Below are 22,019 nucleotides of genomic sequence, written 5' to 3' on the forward strand. Positions count from 1 at the left end.
CAACTCCATGACAGCATCCTCCCCCTGTCCTGCCCCAACTTGGCTATGACTGCCTACAACAACGCGCTGTCAACAGCCCTTGACTCGCTAGCGCCTTTAACCACACGCAACATCAGACCCCGACCGCTCCAGCCCTGGCAGACTGATCACACTAAAACCCTCAAACGACACAGTCGTGCCCTGGAGCAACTATGGCGCAAAACCAAATCCCAACAAGCTTTCACCCGTTACAAATCTGCCTTCCACACCTACACCTCCTCCCTCCACGCAGCCAAACAAGCCTACTTCCTGACCCTCATCAAGGCCCTCTCCTCCAATCCTCGCCAACTCTTCTCCACCTTCAACTCTCTACTCTCGCCACCCCCACCTCCACCCAGCACCTCACTCACTGCCCTTGAGATTGCCAATCTCTTCAAAAACAAGATTGACACAATTCGCAAGGACATCACTACAACTCACACACCCTCTCAACCGTCCCCTCTCACACAGCTACCCCCTTATCCCCCCTCCCCCTCGACATAACCTGCAGGGACTTCGTCACTGCTCAAACTCCCTCCAACCCCGTTACCCCTCACTCAGCTACCCCCTCATCACCCCTCTCCCACGGCCCCACCACTGCTCTGACCTCCACTTCCACCCCACCCTACATTCCTCATACTGAAGCTCCCCCCATACACTCCGCACCTTTGACCTTGCTACCATCAAGGAAGTCTCCAAGATCCTCTCTGATGCCCGCCTCACCACCTGCCCCCTCGACCCTATCCCCTCACAACTTCTACGACCTCCCTCCCCCTCCATCCTACGCTCCCTCACCCACATCTTCAATCTCTCCCTCTCTTCCGGCACTTTCCCCTCCCCTCTGAAACATGCACACATCACCCCCATACTTAAAAAGCCCTCCCTGGACCCCAATGACCCGAACAACTTCAGACCCATCTCCCTGCTCCCATTTACATCTAAATTCGAGCGCCTAGTCTACACCCACCTATGCTCTCACCTAAACGATAACAACCTCCTCGATCCCCTACAGTCCGGCTTCCGTCCCCTACACTCCACCGAAACTGCCTTACTCAAACTCTCCAACGACCTGCTAACCGCCAAAGCTAATGGCCACTATTCAGTGCTCCTACTCCTTGACCTCTCTGCGGCCTTCGACACAGTCGACCACCCCCTCCTCCTCAAAAAACTACACTCCCTCGGCCTCAGAGATTCTGCTCTCTCCTGGCTCTCATCCTACCTGTCACAACGCTCTTTCAGCGTTACCTATAATGCTACCACCTCCCCCTCACTCCCCCCCCTCTGTGTGGGGTCCCTCAAGGCTCTGTCCTCGGGCCCCTTCTCTTCTCCATCTACACCTCCTCCCTTGGCCAACTCATACACTCTCACGGCTTCAACTACCACCTCTATGCCAACGACACACAAATCTCTCAACCCCCCACCTCACCCCCTCGGTCTCCGCCCGAATCACACACCTACTGAGCGACAAATCAGACTGGATGTCACTCCACTTCCTTAAACTGAACCTCTCCAAAACCGAGTTTCTTGTCTTCCCCCCAGCCCGGACACCACCCCCCATTGACTTCTCCATCACATCCAACAACGCCACCATCAAACCCGCCCCGCAGGCCAGAGTACTTGGTGTCATTCTGGACTCCAACCTATCCTTCCAGCACCAAGTCCAATCTTTAACAAACTCGTGCAGACTCCACCTCCGCAACATCGCCAAAATACGCGCGTTCCTAACTCCAGAAACCACTAAACCGCTCATCCACTCCATCATATCACGACTCGACTACTGCAACTCCCTCACTGGCCTGCCTCGCCGCTGGCTGTCCCCGCTTCAGTCAATCCTGAATACGGCTGCCAGACTCATTCACCTTTCCAACCGCTCCGTTTCTGCCACCCCCCTTTGCCAATCCCTCCACTGGCTTCCGATTGCGCAACAGATCAAATTCAAAATCCTAACACTGACGTACAAAGCTGTCCACCATACTGCCCCGAACTACATCACTGACCTAATATCCAAGTCCCGCGCAGCACGCACACATCGTTCCTCACAAGACCTTCTTCTCTCTAGTTCCCTGGTCTCCTCCTCCCATGCCCGCCTCCAGGACTTCTCCAGGGTGTCACCCATCCCCTGGAACTCCCTGCCCCAACCCATCAGATTATCACCTACTCTCCTCTCCTTTAGGCGCACCCTTAAAACCCATCTCTTCAGGGAAGCCTACCCCACCCCCTGCTAACTTGCCGACCTCCTCCACTCTTCCTACCACTCCATCCCCCACAACTATCTCCTCCTGTGCCACCATCCCCTCCCTCTTAGATTGTAAGCTGGAAAGAGCAGGGCCCTCAATCCCCTAATGTTTTGCATTGTATTGGTATTCTGTCACATGTTCTGTCCCCCTTTGTAATGTACAGCGCTGAGCGAACTATTGGCGCTTTATAAATAATGTATAATAATAATATATATATTATTACACATATATTTTATATATATATATATATATATATATATGTATATATATATATATATATATATATGTGTATATATATATACATATATGTGTGTATATATATATATATATATGTATATATATATTAAAAAATATATATAAAATAGAGGGGAAGGGGGCCAAACAACCCATATAAAGACATGATGCTGGCTAAGACAAATGCCATTAAAACCACATAATGCAAAAATAGATGGATACATAGTGAATCATACATAGCAACTCACAAATGTAAAGTAAACTTATTAAAAGGGAGGAGAGGTACAAAGAGACCATAAAGACCTCACGCATAACAGTAACAATTTAATCCAAAAAAAAGTGACAGTCGCCCTCAAAAACAAAGTGGCCTTAATGATGGGAAAAAGATATATCTAAGGTGCATATCCAGGGCAAAAGGGAAAGAAAGGAGAACGGAAGCAAAATACAAAATCAGATACCACCAATGAGAATGATGAGAAAAAAAGGGCATCATTAAAATCACTAATAAAACAATTCAAATCAAATTCAATATTGAGTCCCCTGGGGGTCAAGGTCTGCATGGAAAAAATTTGGGTTCAGCCTGACTAAGAGAACGGATCTTGTGGTTCCCTCTCCAATGGGGTATATATTTCTCTATTCCCCAGAAAGTCAGTGTAGTAGGATCCCTATCATGATGGGAAAAAAAATGTCTAGAGACACTATGCCTGAGATAGCTTTTTTTGATGTTTTGTACATGCCTTTTCCAGAGTGGTCTCTTGGTCCTACCAATATACTGTAGTCCACACCCACACTGTAAAGCATAGACAACCCCCTCCGACCTACAGGTAATAAAGTCCTTAATTGGGAACTCTGACCCATTGGTATGTGATGTGAAACAGCAACGTTTTGGATTATTGCCAGCGGTGGCCTTACATGCGTAACAACACTTTTTACAGGGAAAAAAAAACCTTTCGGGTCCAGGAATGTAAATGGTTTCTTTTTCTGGGGGCATCTAGGACATTTTTGGCCAATTGGAGTCTCAGTGAAGGTGCCCATCTATAGACAAACATGGGTCTATCAGGTAACAACCCTTGTAGGGATCTGTCTGCCCTCAATAAAGGCGAATGTTTCTTAAAGATCCTCTCGACTTTCTGATGATGTGTGTTAAAATCTAAAATAATGGGTATCTGATCCTGTGATTCCACAATTCGAGTCTTATCCTCAATAAGTGTCATACGTTCCAATGATCCAACATCTTGTATCACTTCATGCATAGTTTCCGGCGAGTAACCTTTATTAGTAAACCTCTAAGACTTGGACCTATTCGATAACTTCTTTATGGGTGCAGTTCCTCCTTAAGCGCATAAGCTGCCTTTTAGGAGTATTTAGCAACCAAGGTGGATAGTGGCAGCTATCCATTGGGATGTACCCATTCCTATCCACCATTTTAAAATGGGTTTTGGTAACTAGCCGCCTTCCATCAAATTTTATATTCAGATCTGAAAAATTAATACTAACATCACTGGACTCCCAAGAAAAATGAATATTTTTAGTATTTAGATTCAATTGGTTCAAAAAAAACGATGAGCTGAGTTTCTTCCCCTTCCCATTAGATTATAACATCATCTATATATCTTTTGTATAATTTTAATCTGTCTGGGGGCTAGCTATAAACAGCACCTTGCTCCCATAAAGCCACAAAATGAGCCCCCATCGCCACACCTTTGATCTGGCGAAAGAACTCCTTGTGCCAAAAATAATTGTACTGCAAACAAAAATCTAGGCATTCCAAAATAAATTTTCTTTGTGTCCATTGCAATTCACTCAACTCTCTAAGCCCCCACCACTTGGCTTCTAGAGCATCTTGATGACAGATAATGGTATATAATGAAAACACGTCTGCGCTAGCCAAAATAATAGATGATTGGAACTGTAAATTTTCTAATAGCTGGATCAAATGCTTAGTGTCCCTAAGATGCGATCGAGTATTTTTCACTAAAGGCTGCAAGAAACAGTCAATATATTGGCCCAATCTGGCCCCTACTGACTGGATGCCATTAACAATAGGATGTCCCAGGGGGCACACATTATCTTTATGTATTTTAGGAATGGTGTATATAATAGGCAAATGACAAACATCTGGTACTAAATATCTTGATTCTTTTTTAATAAGTTATTCTTCACCCCCCCCCTTCCCTTAATTAAATGCTCACGTTCTTTTTTTATATTTGACTGTAGGGTCATTAGGGAGCTGCTGATAAGTGTTAACATCGGCTAATTGGCCTGCCAATTCCTCCATATAATACTCTTTAGAGAGGACAACAATGCCCCCTCCTTTATTCGGTGGTCGAATCAAAATGTCATGACGTTTTTGAAAACTTTTAACCCCTATTTCAATCCTAGGGTTAACCCTAGGAATTTGCAATATTTCTAAATCACGTATAACCATCTTTTTAAAAGCATCAACTTAACTATTGTCACTGGGCTGCGGATTAAATAGAGATTTGTTTCTAAAGGAAGTATATTTAATATTCCCGCTGGAAATCTTATTCATCTCACTAGAAATTGGATGATCCAAAAGATATTGATGTTAAGCTTTCGAATATATTTTTGTACGCCAACATAAATATCAAATTTTAGGCCTTTATCCAAAACCAATAACTCTTCTTTGGACAAAGGGGCTCCACTCAAATTGAAAACACCTTCACCTATTATTCTCTTTTCCTTTTGTTTCCTCTGCCCTGCTCGGCACCCCCTCCTCTGTATGGACTTCTTTTTCCCCACCCTTCCCTCCCTGGGCTTCTCTCTACTCAGTCTCGATCTAAAAAAATGCCTAGCAGAATGGTCATAGGAGGGCCTATAGTCCTCCCTCAAGGGTTCATATCTATTGTAAAGAGGGACCGGGCTCCTCACCTCATATCTAGGTGGATACCACTGCCTATAGGCAGGTCTGGGACTTCTGTCATCAAATATAGCATCTGTCCTGGGGTATTGGTTGGGATAATTATTCCCTGGTCTTCGATTATTCCAATACCCTTTCCCCGAGGGTCTCCTTTTGGAAGGAGCCACCATTCCTAGGCTTCCAATTATTTTTAGGGGTCTGATAACCCTGATGCTGGTTGGGATGATAACCTGAATTATAGCCCCTGTCTCTCATGGCCCTTTTGGGAAGATCACAAGGTCCCCCATAACTATTATGAGACCCCTTGGATAGCTCCATCTTAACCACTGTAACCGGGGTGGTGGCAGCTGATGCTAATTCTACTTCATTTACGGTAGATTGCCATTTGAAAACTTGAGTATTTTTAAAATCATTTAAATCCCTTTGATATTTTTTACTCTTTTTATATCTTGCTTCCTAAATCCTTATTAAGGCGTTTCGTTAGGTTAGAAAAATCCAGGGACTCCTTAAATGATTCAAGTTTGTCTTTAAGATCATCAATTTGTTGCTCATCTTTTTCTGTTTTCTTTTGATAAGAAATTTCAATACCTCCAATCCCTTCTCATGAAAAAAATTAAACCATTCTTCTACTGATTCTTTATCATTTAACCCATCACAGATGGGTACATCCCACCTTAGTCTCCTGGGGACAAGTCTATCCACGAGATACTTCTCATGGGTGACCATGTCCCACCATAATATGACCTTCTTTTCCGTTAGATGGCCCAATTTTCTAAAATAGGAATCTAAATCACTAGTATGCGTGGAATCTTTCTTACTAAACACATCAAGATTGAGGGTCCTATTTTTAAGAAAGCCAAAAACCTCCATAGCTGGAGCAAAAAGAAGATAGGTGGAGACTACACTAAAATAATAAAAAAAAAAAAAAAAAAAACAGGTTTCTTTGCACGGCGCTTTTTGTGCCATTTTTACTTAGGATGTGTTAGTCCTACTATGTTGAATACATCATTTATGTTCACTTGTTGATTATTGCGCACGTTGTTTTCATCACAATCCATATTGCACTTAGTTTGATCTGGTTTCAGGCCTTTACATTTTTATGTATTATTTATGATGCGTTTATAGTTTCATGCATTTATGCATTTATACTTTTATGCACCTTGTATGATTAGTGTTGCACATATTTTTTGCCATTTGATTTTGGCACAGTTTTCTTTGCATGGTGTTTTTTGTGCACTTTCATTTAGGACGTGTTAGTCCTATTATCTTGAATATGTTATTTATGTTCACTTGGTGACTATTGTTCATGTTGTATTTCATCACAATCTATATTGCACTTAGTTTGGTCTGGGTGCAGGCCTTTACATTTTTAGGTATTATTTATGTTCACTTCCTGATTACTCACATTGTCTTTGCCACAGTTCATATTGCACCTAATTAGGTCTGGATTCAGGCCTTTATACTTATCACCTCTGTTTTGAGGTTATTTTTTTCTGTCTCCCCACTCTTCGAATTATTGTGTCCTTAGTACTATTAATATTAGCGCAACACTATTTTATTTTTGTTTGCTTATGCACTCATTTAGTTTTATCATAGTGTTTTATTTTTTGATCGCTTTTCAGAGGTGTGAAGGTCTTCATAGTGTTTACAAAATAACGGTTACTTAGCGCAGTATCCATGATATCCTCTTATATACTTGCAGCTTTGTGACTTCAGTTGATAAGGGATTTGCGCACTTTGATCTTGCATACAATATAGCAAGCATTCTTAACTTTTATATATGAGTGAAAAAAAGGAGATTGGGACCATTACTGTTAAGTACTAGGTTTGATATTGTTAAAATGTTACATTTTTGGACCAGGATAAGTATTTTTTAATTAAACCAGTAAAAAGATTGTTTAATTGATTAAAACTTCTGTACTGCCTTTCCAAGGTACGATGTTGAGCTCTTTCAAAGGATTGAACATTTAATTGGTAAAAAGCTTCCAGCCTTCCCTACACAAGAAGAAGAAGTCATGTTGCTGAATGAAAGGGTAGCAGAAGCTCAAAGATTTGCCCGTATTGTAAGTATTTGTTTCTTATTTTGTTTTGTTTTTGTATTTATGCATTTAAATACGTAGAAGAAAATATTCTTTGTCTTATGTATGGATTTAAATCACCTCTTCATGTATAGAATGTGAAGGAAGAACTATGGAAAAAAGATGAGACCAAGTAGGTTTAATACTTTGCATAGGTTTTCTTCACCCCCTTGAGAATTTTACATTTTGTAGTTTTACAACCTGCAATAAAAATGCATTAAATTAGGATATTGTTTTTTTGTATAGTACACAGGTCTTCAAATCATAACAGGCGGTTAATATGCTGCAACTTCAGTTGATTAGACTCAGACACTCAAAGCTTTTGACATTAATGGTAGCTAATGCAACATGTACGTTTCCGTTGGGTGCTCTACAGGTTGTAGGCTTTGAGGTCCACCCACCTGAGGGGAGCCCAGATTCCCCACCCAAACCCCACCTGAAGGTAAGAATAGGCCCAATCAAAGTGAGCAAAGTGCCCTGTTTCTGGAGTTTTGTCAAGTGAAGCATAAGAATGGCACTGGCCCATTAAACACGATCCAGGGAAGCTGGGGTTTATATTTCCGGGGGGGGGGGGGGTTGTACATCTCTTGGCCTTTACAAACATCAGGTCATATCCTCTAGTTACAAACTGAAAATTCAGAGCTATCCACATATCTGGCCATCAAATGTGCCTTTGTCTCCATGTAGAACGGAATTACTGATAACTGTATCCCAATTTCAGGCTGAGGGAGTTGATACAGATCCCCAAGGAAGAGGTATCAAGTGATTCACTTAACCCTGTTTACAGTTTGAAGAGGGGAGATCAGACCCATTCTGGACCTATTTAAACCATTTCTAAAAGTCATAAAATTCTGGATGGAATCTGTGAGATCTGTTATAGTGGCCCTAAGGCCAGGGGCATTCTTGGCATTGATCAATATCATTGGTGCATACTTGCACATCCTGATCCAAAACAAAGTTACCCTCGCTTTGCATAGGACAACTACTTTCAGTTCATTGTTCCCTGAGTCTTTGTAAAGGTCATGGCACCAGTGCTGGCTCTGTTACAGTCCAAGTGGATTCCCATCATAGGACAGATGGACAATCTGCTTTTGTAGAAAAGGTCAGTTTTAGGTTTAAGGGAGAATCTCCAGAGGTTTATTAAAGTATATGCAAACCCTTATCCTTCTAAAACAAGGAAAAATGTATTTGTTTTTTTAGATCTATACACAAATGGTTTAACTTTCATGTCTATTTTAAACTGAATGGGTTGTTTGACAAGTGATCATATACCCTCTAAGCTCCTTATGCAGCTGAGAACACAGAGCTGGGGAGGAGAAACAACAGACACTGAACTTCCCAGTGAAAGTCTGAGGGGGGGAGGCTGGGTGTCAGGTCTGATCATTGAAGGAGAGCAAGCTGAGTTCTAGCTATGCAGCTAGAGAACTGACCAAGGTGTGTTCTCCTGCTTAGTGTGGTCAGTTTGTAATAGGAAAGCAGAGAGACTGGCAGGATTGCCAGGGATGCACACAAAGGAAGCAATGCAAAGAAAAAAGGATACTTTTTCATACAAGTACATGGTACAGCTGGCACATATCAGGAATACAAAATGTTGAGTTTACATACATAAGGTCTCAGAGAGATTTGGTTGGATCTTTAACCTACAGAAACTGGTTCAGGAACCATCCCAGCATCTGGCATACCTGGGATTGGTTCTGACTACCATTTTAGATCATTGTGGTCCTTCTGCAGAGGGAACTTGTCTTCCTATGGAAGAAAGTTTGGGCCCTTTGAATCCCTTTTCAAAGTTTCCATAAGGGTCCTGGGTATCTTGGTCACCTCATATGAGGCAGTCCCATTTGTTCAATTGTATTCTAGTTCCCTGCAGTATAACATTGTTTTCCTAGAACAGGTCAACCCTTTTTTGGACCATCCTATGCACCTGTCTTCCAGAGCCAATAATTCTCTGCTGTGGTGCATGTAAAGTCAGTCACTGGAACTGAGCCATTCTTTACACTGAACTTGATAGTTCTCACCACATATGTTAGCCTGTTGGGTTCGGGATGAGGGCTAGGTAGTAGTGCAGCTTAGGAGGTAGATTGCATCCAACATTGAGGTGTTACCATAAAATCTCTTTCTCTGCATTCATTGATGGACACAGCACTTCTATTCTTGACCATAGGGTTATATCGCCACCTACAGGAGTAGGACACTAGGCAGAAAAAGAACAAAGCCCCACCTATGGGCAATCCTAGCTTGTATAACCCCCCTTTCTGCTTTAGGCAAACCAGTTAGTCACAAATCAGTGCAAGAAGAGAGGAGAAAAAAAAGAAAAACTCAAGAATAGGGGTGGATGCTGTCCATCAGTGAACTCAGAGAAAGGGACTTTACGTTGAATAATAATTTTTAAAAAATCCCATTTTCTCTTGCATTCACTCATGGACACAGCTCTTCTCTTCTTGACCATGGAGACATTCCAAAGAAGTGCCTCAATTAGTGGGTGAGCAAACAAAAAAAAAAAAAACACCTATAGGAGAGACATGGACAGAGGACCCCCTTATCCCTGTGTAAGACCAAGTGGAAAAATATACATGATAGGGTCCCTAGCACCGGTGCCCACTGTGTGGGAATGAAGGATACCAAAAAGAGCAACTGTCTGAAATAGCTGGGAATAGTAGGAGAATACACCAGACCCCCTCAAAGAAGACTTCTGAAGAACTGAAAGAACCAAGCTCAGGTCCCACAGCGCAAAAAGGGGACGCACAAGCAGCGCCACATGGTGAACTCCTTGGATGAAGGTAGATTCAAGGAGTGCAAGGCTAGAGGTTGCAGGAGAACATTGCCATGGCAGAAACCTGGTCTTTAATGGTACTAGAGGCAAGCATTTGTTTGCTGCCTGGTTGGAAAACAAAAACTCTAGCAACCCAGATGGGGCTCAGATGGACACCCAGAGTCTTGCACCAGCCTCCCAGGTGTGGTCATAATCTCCCAAGAGGAAGAAAACTGCACACCGACAACATAGTTGGGCGCACCAAGCTCCATAAAACCCCTGACTTCCAGAACCAGGCTGTCAAGACCCATGCAGTCAAAGTCAGAGAGTAAAAATAGTGAAGCAACAGGAGTAGGAGTAGGACACTAGGCAGAAAAAGTACAAAAAGTTGCCCTGAAGAGGTATCTTTCAGGAAATGTTACAACAAGCTAGCCACTGAAGGACTGGCAACTGTTGAGCAACGGATTCTGAGGAGGAGAGAGTCCAAAGACGTTCAGGAGATCTGAGGAAGAGCACCAGTAGTGCAGTGGTGAGTACAAGCAGCGCAGCACTCCCAGAAGATAGGCAGGCATCCATCAGTAGCTCTGCAAATCCTGGTGCAGTGGCAAGTACAAGCAGGGCCGCATTCCTGGATGATAGGCCAGGCACTGGCAGCTGGGTGTCCTGTCCACAACAACGATGTAGGGCCCATACTAGTCTTCCAGATGTTTTTATATCCCACATGGCTGCCCGCTAATGCAGCAGAACCTACAATTCCCCCCTTTTACAGCACAGCCAGGCCCTCCGATACAAGCAGAAAATGTTACTCCAATTTATTTTTTGTATTTATTTTTTTACTGATTATGTGCTAAATGACATTGTAGAGTAGTGTAATCTGTATGCCAGCCAATATATTGCCAGCAATCCTAATTTGTCATATGCCCGCCCATTCGTGTGGGAACACCTCACCATGGAGAAGTTTTTTCTTGGGCTTACTTTGAACATGAGACTGACAAAAAAAAATGAAGTCCATACCTACTAGTCTACCCAACCTATACATCATTTGCCAGTCTATCTCGTAGCATGTTCTGATCATACAAGATGAATACAGAGATTTTTACATTTCAAAAATCATACCCAGTGCCCTCCTTTGAAATCATCCTGACTATGGCAAACTGTTCAAAATTCAGCCACCAAAACCATTTTTGCTGTACTTTAAAGAAATGTTTAGTCCCAACAAAATTATTTGTGTGGATGAATCCCTGGTCCACTTGACCGGGAGGCTTGGCATTAAACGGTACATCCGTAGTAAACGGGCCAAATATGGGGTACATTCTACAAAGTATGTGAGAGGGCCATGGGATATATCTACAACTTTAAAATTCATGAAAGGACAGCCAGCTAGACCCCCCCCCCCCCCTGGATGGGGACAAGTGGCAAAATTGTGTCGCAACTTATAGTACTGCTGTTGAAGAATGGTTACCATCTGTATGTAGATAATTTCTACAAAGATCTCCCACTATTCCGCCACCTCTATTTAAAGAAAACTGTGGCCTGTGGGCCCAACCGCAAGGGCTTCCCACAAAGATTGGTCACAACAAAACTGAAACGAGGGGAAACAGCCAGTTTACGTAATGAAGAGATACTAGCCCTAAAGTGGATGGATAAGAGACATCTATATCCTTTCCTCAATTCAGGATGACACCTCAGTGGAACTTCAGACAAGACAAGGTCCCATTCAGAAACCAAAATGCATACATGACTATAACCAGTTCATGGAGGATGTGGATGTGAACGACCAAATATTAGCCACCAGGTGATCAATCTTTTTGTATAAAATTGAAGCAATCTACTTGTTTCAGTTAGCCCTGTACAATTCGTATGTCATCTTTTCTAAGTTCACACAAAGATCCCTAACCTACCTGAAATACCAAGAGGACATTGTTACAGCCCACATGGCCATGCCCCTGAACAAATTTGCTCTGATTCAGTGACCAGACTCCATCCGAGGCATATCCTCCCTCTTACCCAAACAGGCCGCAAACCCCCCAAAAAATGTGTATGCTCCAGTAACGGAATTCGTCATTATGCCTGATACTACTGTCCCCAATGTCCATCCCAGCCAGGCCTCTGTATTGGAGAGTTCTTCTGGATTTATCACACCTCAATATACTATTGAGTATATGTGAAGTGAAGATATTTTTCCAGTGTCCACTATCTATTGACCTGGACTGTTTATCGACAATGCCTCTGCTTGCCTCACGTATCTGCCTTCCACGTGAATTGACCTCGGCCTGTTAATCGACCATGCTTTTAGCATGCCTCCTGCACTGATCTTTTGCCCTGCCACTGTATTACTGTGATTCAAGACAACACAGGGGTCTCACATATGTGAGGGGCTGCAGAATAGTTTTTCCAAGTGGAGAAAACTTTTTTTGGCTTTCTCTGCTTTCCATGCCTAATAGGATATACATTTGGGTGTTTGATTTCCAAAATGGGGTAATTTTGTGGGTAATTCCATTGTCCTCATGCTCTAGGGCCTTCAAAAAAGTGATAGGTAGTCAGGAAATTAGATGTGTAATTTCTGCCTATAGCTACTTGGATGTTAGGCCTCTGTCTGTGGCCAGACTGTGTACAAATCTTACACATGTGGTATCCTCATACTCAGGAGGAGTAGCAAAATGTATTTTGGGGTGTAATTCCTGGTATGTACATGCTATGTGTTAGAAATAAATGGAAAACTTTGTGTGGGGAAAAAAAACTTATGGAAAAAAAATATGTTCAAAAGACTCATTATGCCTCATAGAATATACATTGGTATGTTTGCTTTCCAAAATGGGGTCATTTGTACTGTCCTGGCCAAAAAGTATACACAAATTTTGGTTATTTTTACCACCAAAGTATTGTAGCAGTATCAATTTTGGCCAAAATGTATGAAGAAAAATTACTTATTTGCAAAATTGTATAACAGAAACAAAGAAAATGCATTTTTTCCCAAAATGTTCAGTCTTTTTTTTAATTTATAGCACAAAAAATTTTAAAAACCCAGTGCTGATTTTAATCACCAAATCACCATCAAAAGAATCACCATCACCATCAAATTGCCATCATCACCATCATTAATCACCATCAAAAGAAAGCTCTATTTGTGTGGAAAAAAAGGACAAATATTATTTGGATACAAAGTTGTATGACTGACTAATTGTCATTCAAAGTGTGAGAACACTGAAAGCTGAAAATTGGTCTGGGCAGGAAGGAGGTAAAAGTGCTATCTACTGAGGCAGTTAAATACTCCTCCAGTCTTCCCATAAAACTCTCCTCCAGCACAGCAAACCCCCTTCCATTTTAAGTGCAAACAATCTTTAGCATATAGGTTCTACTGCAACGAAAAGTCAGTCCAGTGCTCTAATAACCCATATCCTTCCCTCTTCAACCAGGTCTTTAGCCATGCATTCAGTTCTTTAATTCCCCTGTCTTTAATGAGTTGCGCATGGCACAGGCAATTTTTCAGAGAATATCACCTTGGAGGTCCTTCCCTTCAACTTGCAGTCTAGTTCTTAAAATTGATTCTTAAAGGAGCCTCCACCTTCCATGTATTCTATCATTAGTTCCAACATGAACCAAGACAGCTGGGTCATGCCCAGACTCTCCCAGTAATTCGTCAACCACATACAATTCCCGGTACTAGGGTGACAGTAAACTGTTCATTTGAGGCGATCCTGGTTTCAAATTATTCAGTTCTTCTGATTATAGAATCAGAAGAACTAGGCCTTTCTGCACTACCCTCACCACCCCTACTAGATGGGCTGCTTTCCCAACTGTTATGGATAGCAGCTGCAAATTTGGGTGCTCAAACCCCCAGAGCTGGCTTTCCTTTTCTTTGAGCCCCTACCATTCCCTCTGACTACAGTAACACATCTTCCTACCTGACAACCCTGACTTATCCCTCCACTCTCCACTTCAACCCCATTAACCAGCTGCTCAGTGAGCAGAAGACCCCTTTCAAGGTTGTCAGTTCAGACCAGTGTTGTATTTTGCCCCTTCAGATCTCTAAGGTGAGCTTTCATAAGGGCATCCCATTCACACCTGTCGCAATGGTATCCATCCTGGAGCTGTTGCTCTATTGTATATATGCGGCACACTGTGCACTGCACAAAATCTTCAACCCTGCTAGCACTCATTATCCCACTTACAATATTAATATTACTTATAGGAAATTTCAGATGTTACTTACTCCAGTTTTTAACTCCAGTTAATCAAATTTCTACTTTGTCAAAGTTCCATCAAGCAAACGGAGGGCAAGCTCAGATTGAGTTCTGCAGGATGCTATATAGCACCTGTAGTACCTGTGAACAATTAACCACTCCTGTTCATTAGCACACTAAAGGAAGGAAAGAAAGAAAAAAATGGTTAAAAAAGAGACCGAAAAGGTGTTTAAAAGAGCTGCTAGCAAAGATCCCAAAGAAGAAAATTAATTACATCCCCAAGCAATCAACAGCAGTCAAAAGTTTTCACTGTCCACTCACAGTTCCCACTCTTCAGCTTCCAGCCAGCAAAATTTTTTCAAACCGCAGGACAAAGCACATGGTTTCGTTGCTGCTTGTTCGGAAACGTATAAATAAGAACACAGCATAAATGGTAACACTGACATGACACACATTTCTGAGTATTTTGAAATGCATAGCAAAACATGCATTTTTTTTATTGCAGATTGCCATGCGCTCTGAAACACACAGATGCAAATGAATGGTAATGCAAGCGAGCCACAAATTGCTGCGCGGTTTCAAAATACTCACCGAAGCATGCTTTTTTGAGAGTTGCCGTGCATTCGGAAACGCACAGAAGTAAACGAATGGTAACGCAAATGTGATGCAACATTGCTGTGCATTTTCAAAATGCTCGGCAAAGTGTGCGTTTTTTGTGCGGGTTGCCACGCACGTTGCGTTCTGCTATGTGTTTTTGAAACGCATGACAGTGTGTTTTCTATACTGGTTGCTTTTGGAAACATGTTAATCAGAACATAGCCTAAATAGTAACGCAAGTGTGACGCTACATTGCTGCGCATTTTTGAAATGCACGACAAAACGTGCATTTTTGTATTGTGTTGCGTTTTGAAATACATGGCAAAGCATGCATTTTCTTGCAGGTTTACATGAATTTGGAAATGTGCAGATGAGAATGCAGCCTAAATAGTAATGAAAGTGTGACGTACATGGCCGCACATTTTAGAAATGCACAGCAAACATGTTTTCTGTGCAACCCAGCCTAAATGGCACCATGAGCGCTATGCATTTTCTGTGCAAGTTGCATGAGTGCCCTCTAAGCGGCAGTGGTGGTAGAGGAGGATCGGGGTTGCTCTCTGCAAAAACATTACACAGACTAGTTAACCACTTCCCGACCACCCTATAGCAGAAATACTGCTAAAGGGCGGCACGGGTGCGCAAAATCATATATATATGTGATTCACGCACCCATGGGTACCATCATTTGATCCTTAAGTTGTCAATCATCTGATTTAGGCCAGTAATGGTTGACCTAAGTCGGATGATCGATCCCTGTCCCATCAGGGATCCTCCCTGTACCTGTGTTTAGACTTACACAGGTAAAGGAAGTGATTACATTTTCTGTCTCTGGGCACATTCCGTCCCAGAGAGAGAAGAAAGAAGACTGTGAGAACAAGCAGCACACTTGCAGACAGAATAGGACACATTTAACCCCTTGATCGCCCCCAGTTAACCCCAGTCACCAGTGTCATTAGTGTAGTGTACAGATTTTTTGCTGATCACTGTATTAGTGTCACCGGCGACTTCAGATAGCGTTAGCGTCCCTCCCAGATAGCGTCAGCCCCTCAGTACACCAGTAATCACATTTAACCCCTTGATTGCCAGGAACATGCTCACATACACAATAAACCTCCATTATTAGTAGTGACTAGTACATGACTAGTATAGCGTCTGAACACATCAATATCTTTGATCAGCACTATACCAGTATTCACATTAGTATAGTGTCCCCAAAAATGCAGCATTAGCAGAATCAGCCCCGAACCTGCCAGCACCTGCATTTAGTCCCTACACTTACCCCTCCCCCAGCAAATGCAGTGTCAGTAGGTCACTGTCACTTGATACATTGCACACAAAACCGCAGTGTTCGCAGAATCAGGCCTGATCTCTGTTAGCACTTGCCGGTAAATTTTTTTGTAGCGGTTCAAGTCGTCCCTTTAACAGCCAGGTGCTTTTTCCCGTGAGTCGCACTAGGTACCAATAAATTTAGTGGCCAAAATGTCAATGTCTAGGCCTACAGGATTCTGGGCATGCCATTAGGGTTTCTGCATTTAAAGTTTTTTGGCCTAACATGGACATTGCTAAAAAAAATTAATTCCAGTTGTATTGGTCCACAGACCCAAATCATCATGTACCCCTCTTCTCTGCTGCCATGGCCAGGCATAGATATGAGAGTATAATGTGTTTTATGCATTTCAAAAACAATACACTGTCGTTCTCGGGGTGACTTTGAATTTGACCGGCTCCATGAAATTTGGCCCCTCGTAAATCACATTAACCAAAATTGTTAAGATGTCTATACTCCCTAGAAAAACATCTGTGTTGATGAGTCCCTCATTCATTTTTCAGGCCGCCTTGCATTCAAACAATTTCTCCATAGCAAGCATGCCAGATATGGGGTCAAGATGTTGAAGACTTGTGAGAGGACAATAGGCTATACATATATATTTGGATTTACGAGGGAAAAGATAGTCACGTGGAGCTCCCCGAATGCCAAGACTACATGGGGAGCAGTGGCAAGATAGTTTGGAACTTGGTGTCATCCTTTTTCCATATGGGGTACCACTTCTTATATGGACAATTTTTATTCAAGCGTGCCACTATTTAGACATTTGTACAATCTTGGAATTGGCACATGTGGCACCGTGCGACCTAATTGCTGCCCCGCAGCTTGTAAATACCTGTCTTAGGGAAAAAAGCCTGCTTGAGAAATGAGGAATTGCTTGCAGTGAAGTGGAAGGACAGACAGGATGTTTTCATCCTGTCTTCCATTCATGCAGACACGACCATCCAAATTGCCACAGCAGCTGGTGTTGTTGAGAAGCCCCTGTGTCCACGACTATAACCTTAACATGGGAGGAGTGGACATGACCAGATGATGAAGCCGTACTTGGTTTCCCAAAAAGCCAGACGCTGGTATAAAAAACTGTCTGTTTATTTCAATTGGCTCTATATAATGCAAGTGATTTACAAAGCAAGTGGACAAAATGGATCCTTCCTAAAATTCCAGTTCATCATGGCCCTTTTGTATCCAGAAGGTGCTGTGGCCCAAACGCCCAACATAGATGCAGTTAGCTGGTTGCATGAGAGGTATTTTCCCAATGCCATTCCATACCCAAACCCAATGGAAACCCCAAAAAAGATGTAGTGTCTGTTGCAGACATGGAATTAGGCCTGACACCTGCTTTTTTTTTGTCCCTCCTGTCTTGGCCAACCTGGTCTCTGCCTCAAGGACTGCTTCCGTCGCTACCGCACACTAGTGGAGCATTAGTATAGGGTAAAGCACGGCACAGTTCAGGGCACATATTTGCACAGGGTCTTGAAAGATGTTAGCTAGTCAGGAAACTGGCTATCACATTTTCAGAGACCCTTACAACCTGGTTTAAAAAGTTAAAGTTAAAAAAAAAAAAAGTAAAATAAAACCATAAAAAAATTAATTGTACAAGTCCAAAGAAAAATAAAAAATTTTAAAAACCAAAAATAGTTGTAGGTTTTTTTTTTTTTGTTACTGTTCTACTGTTATGATTTTACTGTTGTTAACCATTGCTGTTTTCTTTGCAGGAATGCCATTCAGCTTCAGCACTGATCTGTTTATTCTGACAGCAAGGGGGTCTTGCTCTCAGAATATACATAAGTAGGTGTGTGCATTAGTGTTGGATGAGATTTTTCATCTGCAGCTAAAAAAAAGAGCATATGCTGAAGGATCGGGCCTGAGGTGGCCAGTGGGTGGATGGTCCCTATGCTTCAGCATATTTTTTTTATATATATATTTTTTGGCACATATTTCAATAAAAAAGTTTTATTGAGTTACTGTTTTTTTTGCTAACCATTGCTGTTTTCTTTGCAGGAATGCCATTCAGCTGCAGCATCAACTTGTTTATTCTGACAGCAACAGGGTCTTGCTCTCAGAATATACACAAGTAGGTGTGTGCAGTGCTGTTGTTGAGATTTTTAATTCGCAGTTAAATAAAAGAGTATATATGCCGAAGGGTTGCCAGTGGGTGGATGGCCTTCGGTATATATTTAAAAAAAAAATTTGGCAGAGATATATATCACATCAACCAATGTGAATAGAGGACTGAACGGGCTGAATGACAAAACAAGAAAATTTTATGTGTGCCCACCATTAGAAGTGGGTGGATGCAGGGTGGTATATTCTAATAGTGGGCATACCACGCTTTTTTTCTGGCAGAGATTTCTTCTCTTTTTCTTCATTCAGCCCACAGGCTGCATAAAAAAAAATAATTAAAATAACGGAGCATATACACCCAACAAGGACAAACGACGTACTGGTACATCACTGGACTTTGAGTGGTTATACCAGGATAATGCCTGCAGCCAGCAATTGGCTTTCATGTAAAAGCAATTCTAGTGTTTAATTAGCTGCAGGATTGCTTTTACAAACAGAGGGAGAAGATGCCCCCCCCTTCCCCTCTGCCTTCCACGGCCGCCTTGGGCAGTCCCGTGCCGTCAATTAAACCTGAGCATGCAGCCAATGTTTCTGCCAGCTGACCATAGAGCTGATTGGAAACCAGAATGGTGCCAATTATCTATATAGTCTAAGAAATCGGAAGGTACAAGCATTTCATCACTTCACTTTCGCAGGTTATAAACAGTGCCATTTGTAAATTGGGAAAGCATCTGATCACACCAATCTTGGTGAGATTAGATAATGTAAGGGCAGAGGAGATATCTACAGTCTGATAGATCCCAGATTTCTGAAAAAAGAATATATGACAATGTCCATTGAAGTTATAGGGGATATTTGCATTTCCTGTGCTAGCAATAAAAGTGATAAAAAAAAATAAATGAAAGGGACAGTGTAAAAATAATTTAAAAAATCAAAATAACAAAAACAAAAAAAAGCACGTTAACCCTGTGCCAGTATGTAAACAGCGGTTACACTGCATGCATATGTGAGGTATTGCCTTGAACGTCATTGTAAATCTACAATGGTAGCTTTTAAAAGCATTGAAAGCGTTGCCTATGGATATTAAAAATGTATGCAGTTTGCCACCATTGCACAGAGTGTGCGCAGTTTTAAAGCATGCCATGTTTGGTATCTATTTACTCGGCATGCCATCATCTTTTATATTTTACCAAATAATTGGCCAATATATTGTGTTTTTGTGCATAAAAAAAAAAAAACTTTTTTTTTATTACTTTTAGTTTTTTTTTTTTTTTTTTTAAATTAGCGTAAAAAACATAAAAAATTGCAGCACCCACCATTTTATTCACTAGGGTGTGTGCTTTAAAAAAATAGTTTGGGGGGTTCAAAGTAATTTCCTAGAAAAAATACTGATTTTTTTTTTAATGCAAACAAAAAGTGTCAGAAAAGGCTTTGTCTTCAAGTGGTTAGAAGAGTGAGTGATGTGTGGCATAAACTTCTAATGTTGGGCATAAAATGCCCCCACCCCCCAAAAACGACCCCTTTGTGGAAAGTAGACACCCCAAACTATTTGCTGACAGGCATGTTGTGGCAAAAAAATAAATTCCTCTATTGACTCAAGTTTTTGGAAAAGGACAAAAAAAATATACATTTTCTTTTACACAAAGTTGTCACTTAAATTATTTATTGCTCACACATGCCATGGGTATATGTGGAATTATGCCCCAAAATACATTCTGCTACTTCTGAGTATGGGGATACCACATGTGAGAGACTTTTTGGCAGTCTAGCCAAGTACAGGACCCCAAAATCCAATAAGCACCTTCAGGCTTTTAAAGGGCTTTATTTCCTCATTATACTTCCTGACTACCTATCACAGTTTCGGAGGCCCTGAAATGCCAGGATAGCACCAAACCCCCCCAAAATGACCCATTTTTGGAAAGTAGACACCCCAAGGAATTTGATAAGAAGCATGGTGAGTATTTTGCAGATCTCGTTTGTTGCCACAAGTTTTTGGAAAATGAAGAAAGAAAACAAAAACATATTTTTTCTTTTTTTTATATTTCAAAACCTTGTGAGAAAAAATGAGATCTGAAAAATACTCACCATGCCTCTTTTTAATTTTATTGGGGTATCTAATTTACAAAAAGGGGTCATTTGAGGGGCCGGTGTTAGTGCTATCCTGGAATTTCAGGGTCTCTGAAACTGTGATAGGTAGTGAGGAATTGAAATGAGGAAGTTACGCACTTTCAGGTTTTCATAATTGTCATTGGATTTCAGGCTCCTGTATGTGGCTAGGCTCCCGAAAAGTCTCATATGTGGTATCTCCATATTCGGTAGAAGTAGCAGAATGTATTTTGGGGTGTAATTCCACATTTATCCATGGCCTGTATGAGCAATATATCATTTAAGTGACAACTTGGTGTAAAAAAAAATGTTTTTGTCCTTTTCCAAAAACTTGTGGAAAAAAATAAATCTTCCATGGACTCAAGATGCCTCTCAGCAGATAGCATAAGGTGTCTACTTTCCGAAAAGGGATCATTTGGGGTGTTTGTACTGTCCTGGTATTTCAGCAAGTCAAGAAATGCGATAGGCAGTCAGAAAGTAAAAGCTGTGTTAATTTAATTATCTATACCATATTTTGTAGATGCTATAACATTCACACAAAGCAATCAATATACAGTGGAACCTCAACTTACGAGTTTAATTCGTTCCGTGGCCGAGCTCGTAACTCAAAATGCTCGTTCGTTAAATCAATTTTCCCCATAAGAAATAATGGAAACGGCCGTAATCCGTTCCAACCCTCAAAATGGCACCTCATATTTTTCATTTTTCTTGTTATTTCATAAGGAAAAAAGCTTTTTACATAACTAATATTATATAAAAACAAAGTAGAAAGAAAATATGAAGATATAATAAGGTTGTATACAATTTACTTACCTTGGAGATGATTTTTGTTTTCGCTTAATTCTCATCACTCTCTTCACTTTCACTAGTTCTTGGCCTTTTTGCCACACTTTGCTCACTTCGAGCTGAAGGCCTTTTCTTAAGAAACATGTCTAAGGAAGTCTGTTTCATTCTCCCTTTGAGAATGTTTCTGAAACGACGTAGGCACGCGTCGTTGAAAAGCTCTGTTGCACGACTCGTTGCAATTTTTTCAGGATGGTTCTTTTCAACAAAACCTGCCACCCTCTCCCACATTGCCAAAATATCCTTGAGGTCTTTTGTACTGATTATCTCTGGCTCTGTCTCCTCTCCCTCCGAAGTAGCTTCAGTTAATGCTTCTGTGTGCCGTTGCTCTTGTAACTCCTTTAACTCGTCAGTCGTAAGTTCCTCGGAGTGCTCCTCAACGAGTTCCTCGATGTCTCTTTCATCCACCTCCAGACCTATAGTCTTGCCAATGGACACGATCTCTTCCTCCACTGGCTCCTCTTCTTCCTCAATCTCAAACCCTTCAAAATCTCTTTCAGCCACATTTTCAGGCCACAGCTTCTTCCAAGCAGAGGTCAAGGTCCTTTACGTAACCCCCTGCCAGGCAATATCGATGATTTTGAGGCCTATTGCTATGTTAAAATGCTCCTTCCAAAACTCTCGAAGGGTGAGGTTTGTGTTCTCCGTCACCTCAAAGCAACGGCGAAACAGGTGCTTGGTGTAGAGTTTCTTGAAATTTG

The 22,019-nt window shown here is 41.7% G+C and overlaps 1 protein-coding gene across 1 annotated transcript in view; it reads left to right on the plus strand.

Annotated features, from left to right (window-relative positions):
- The window catches only part of DDX47 (DEAD-box helicase 47), a gene marked incomplete at its 5' end in the record, with an annotated part of 196,184 nt that overhangs the window by 171,205 nt on the left and 2,960 nt on the right, over window positions 1–22,019 (plus strand). The window contains one exon of the mRNA XM_089659240.1: window positions 7,304–7,433. Coding sequence (XP_089515366.1) covers window positions 7,304–7,433 — 130 coding nt within the window. The remainder of the gene's footprint in view (window positions 1–7,303; window positions 7,434–22,019) is intronic.

Source organism: Staurois parvus, unplaced genomic scaffold, assembly GCF_062004578.1.
Source record: "Staurois parvus isolate SC_StPar_1 unplaced genomic scaffold, SC_StPar_1.0 ptg001139l, whole genome shotgun sequence".
Taxonomy (NCBI): Eukaryota; Metazoa; Chordata; class Amphibia; order Anura; family Ranidae; genus Staurois; species Staurois parvus.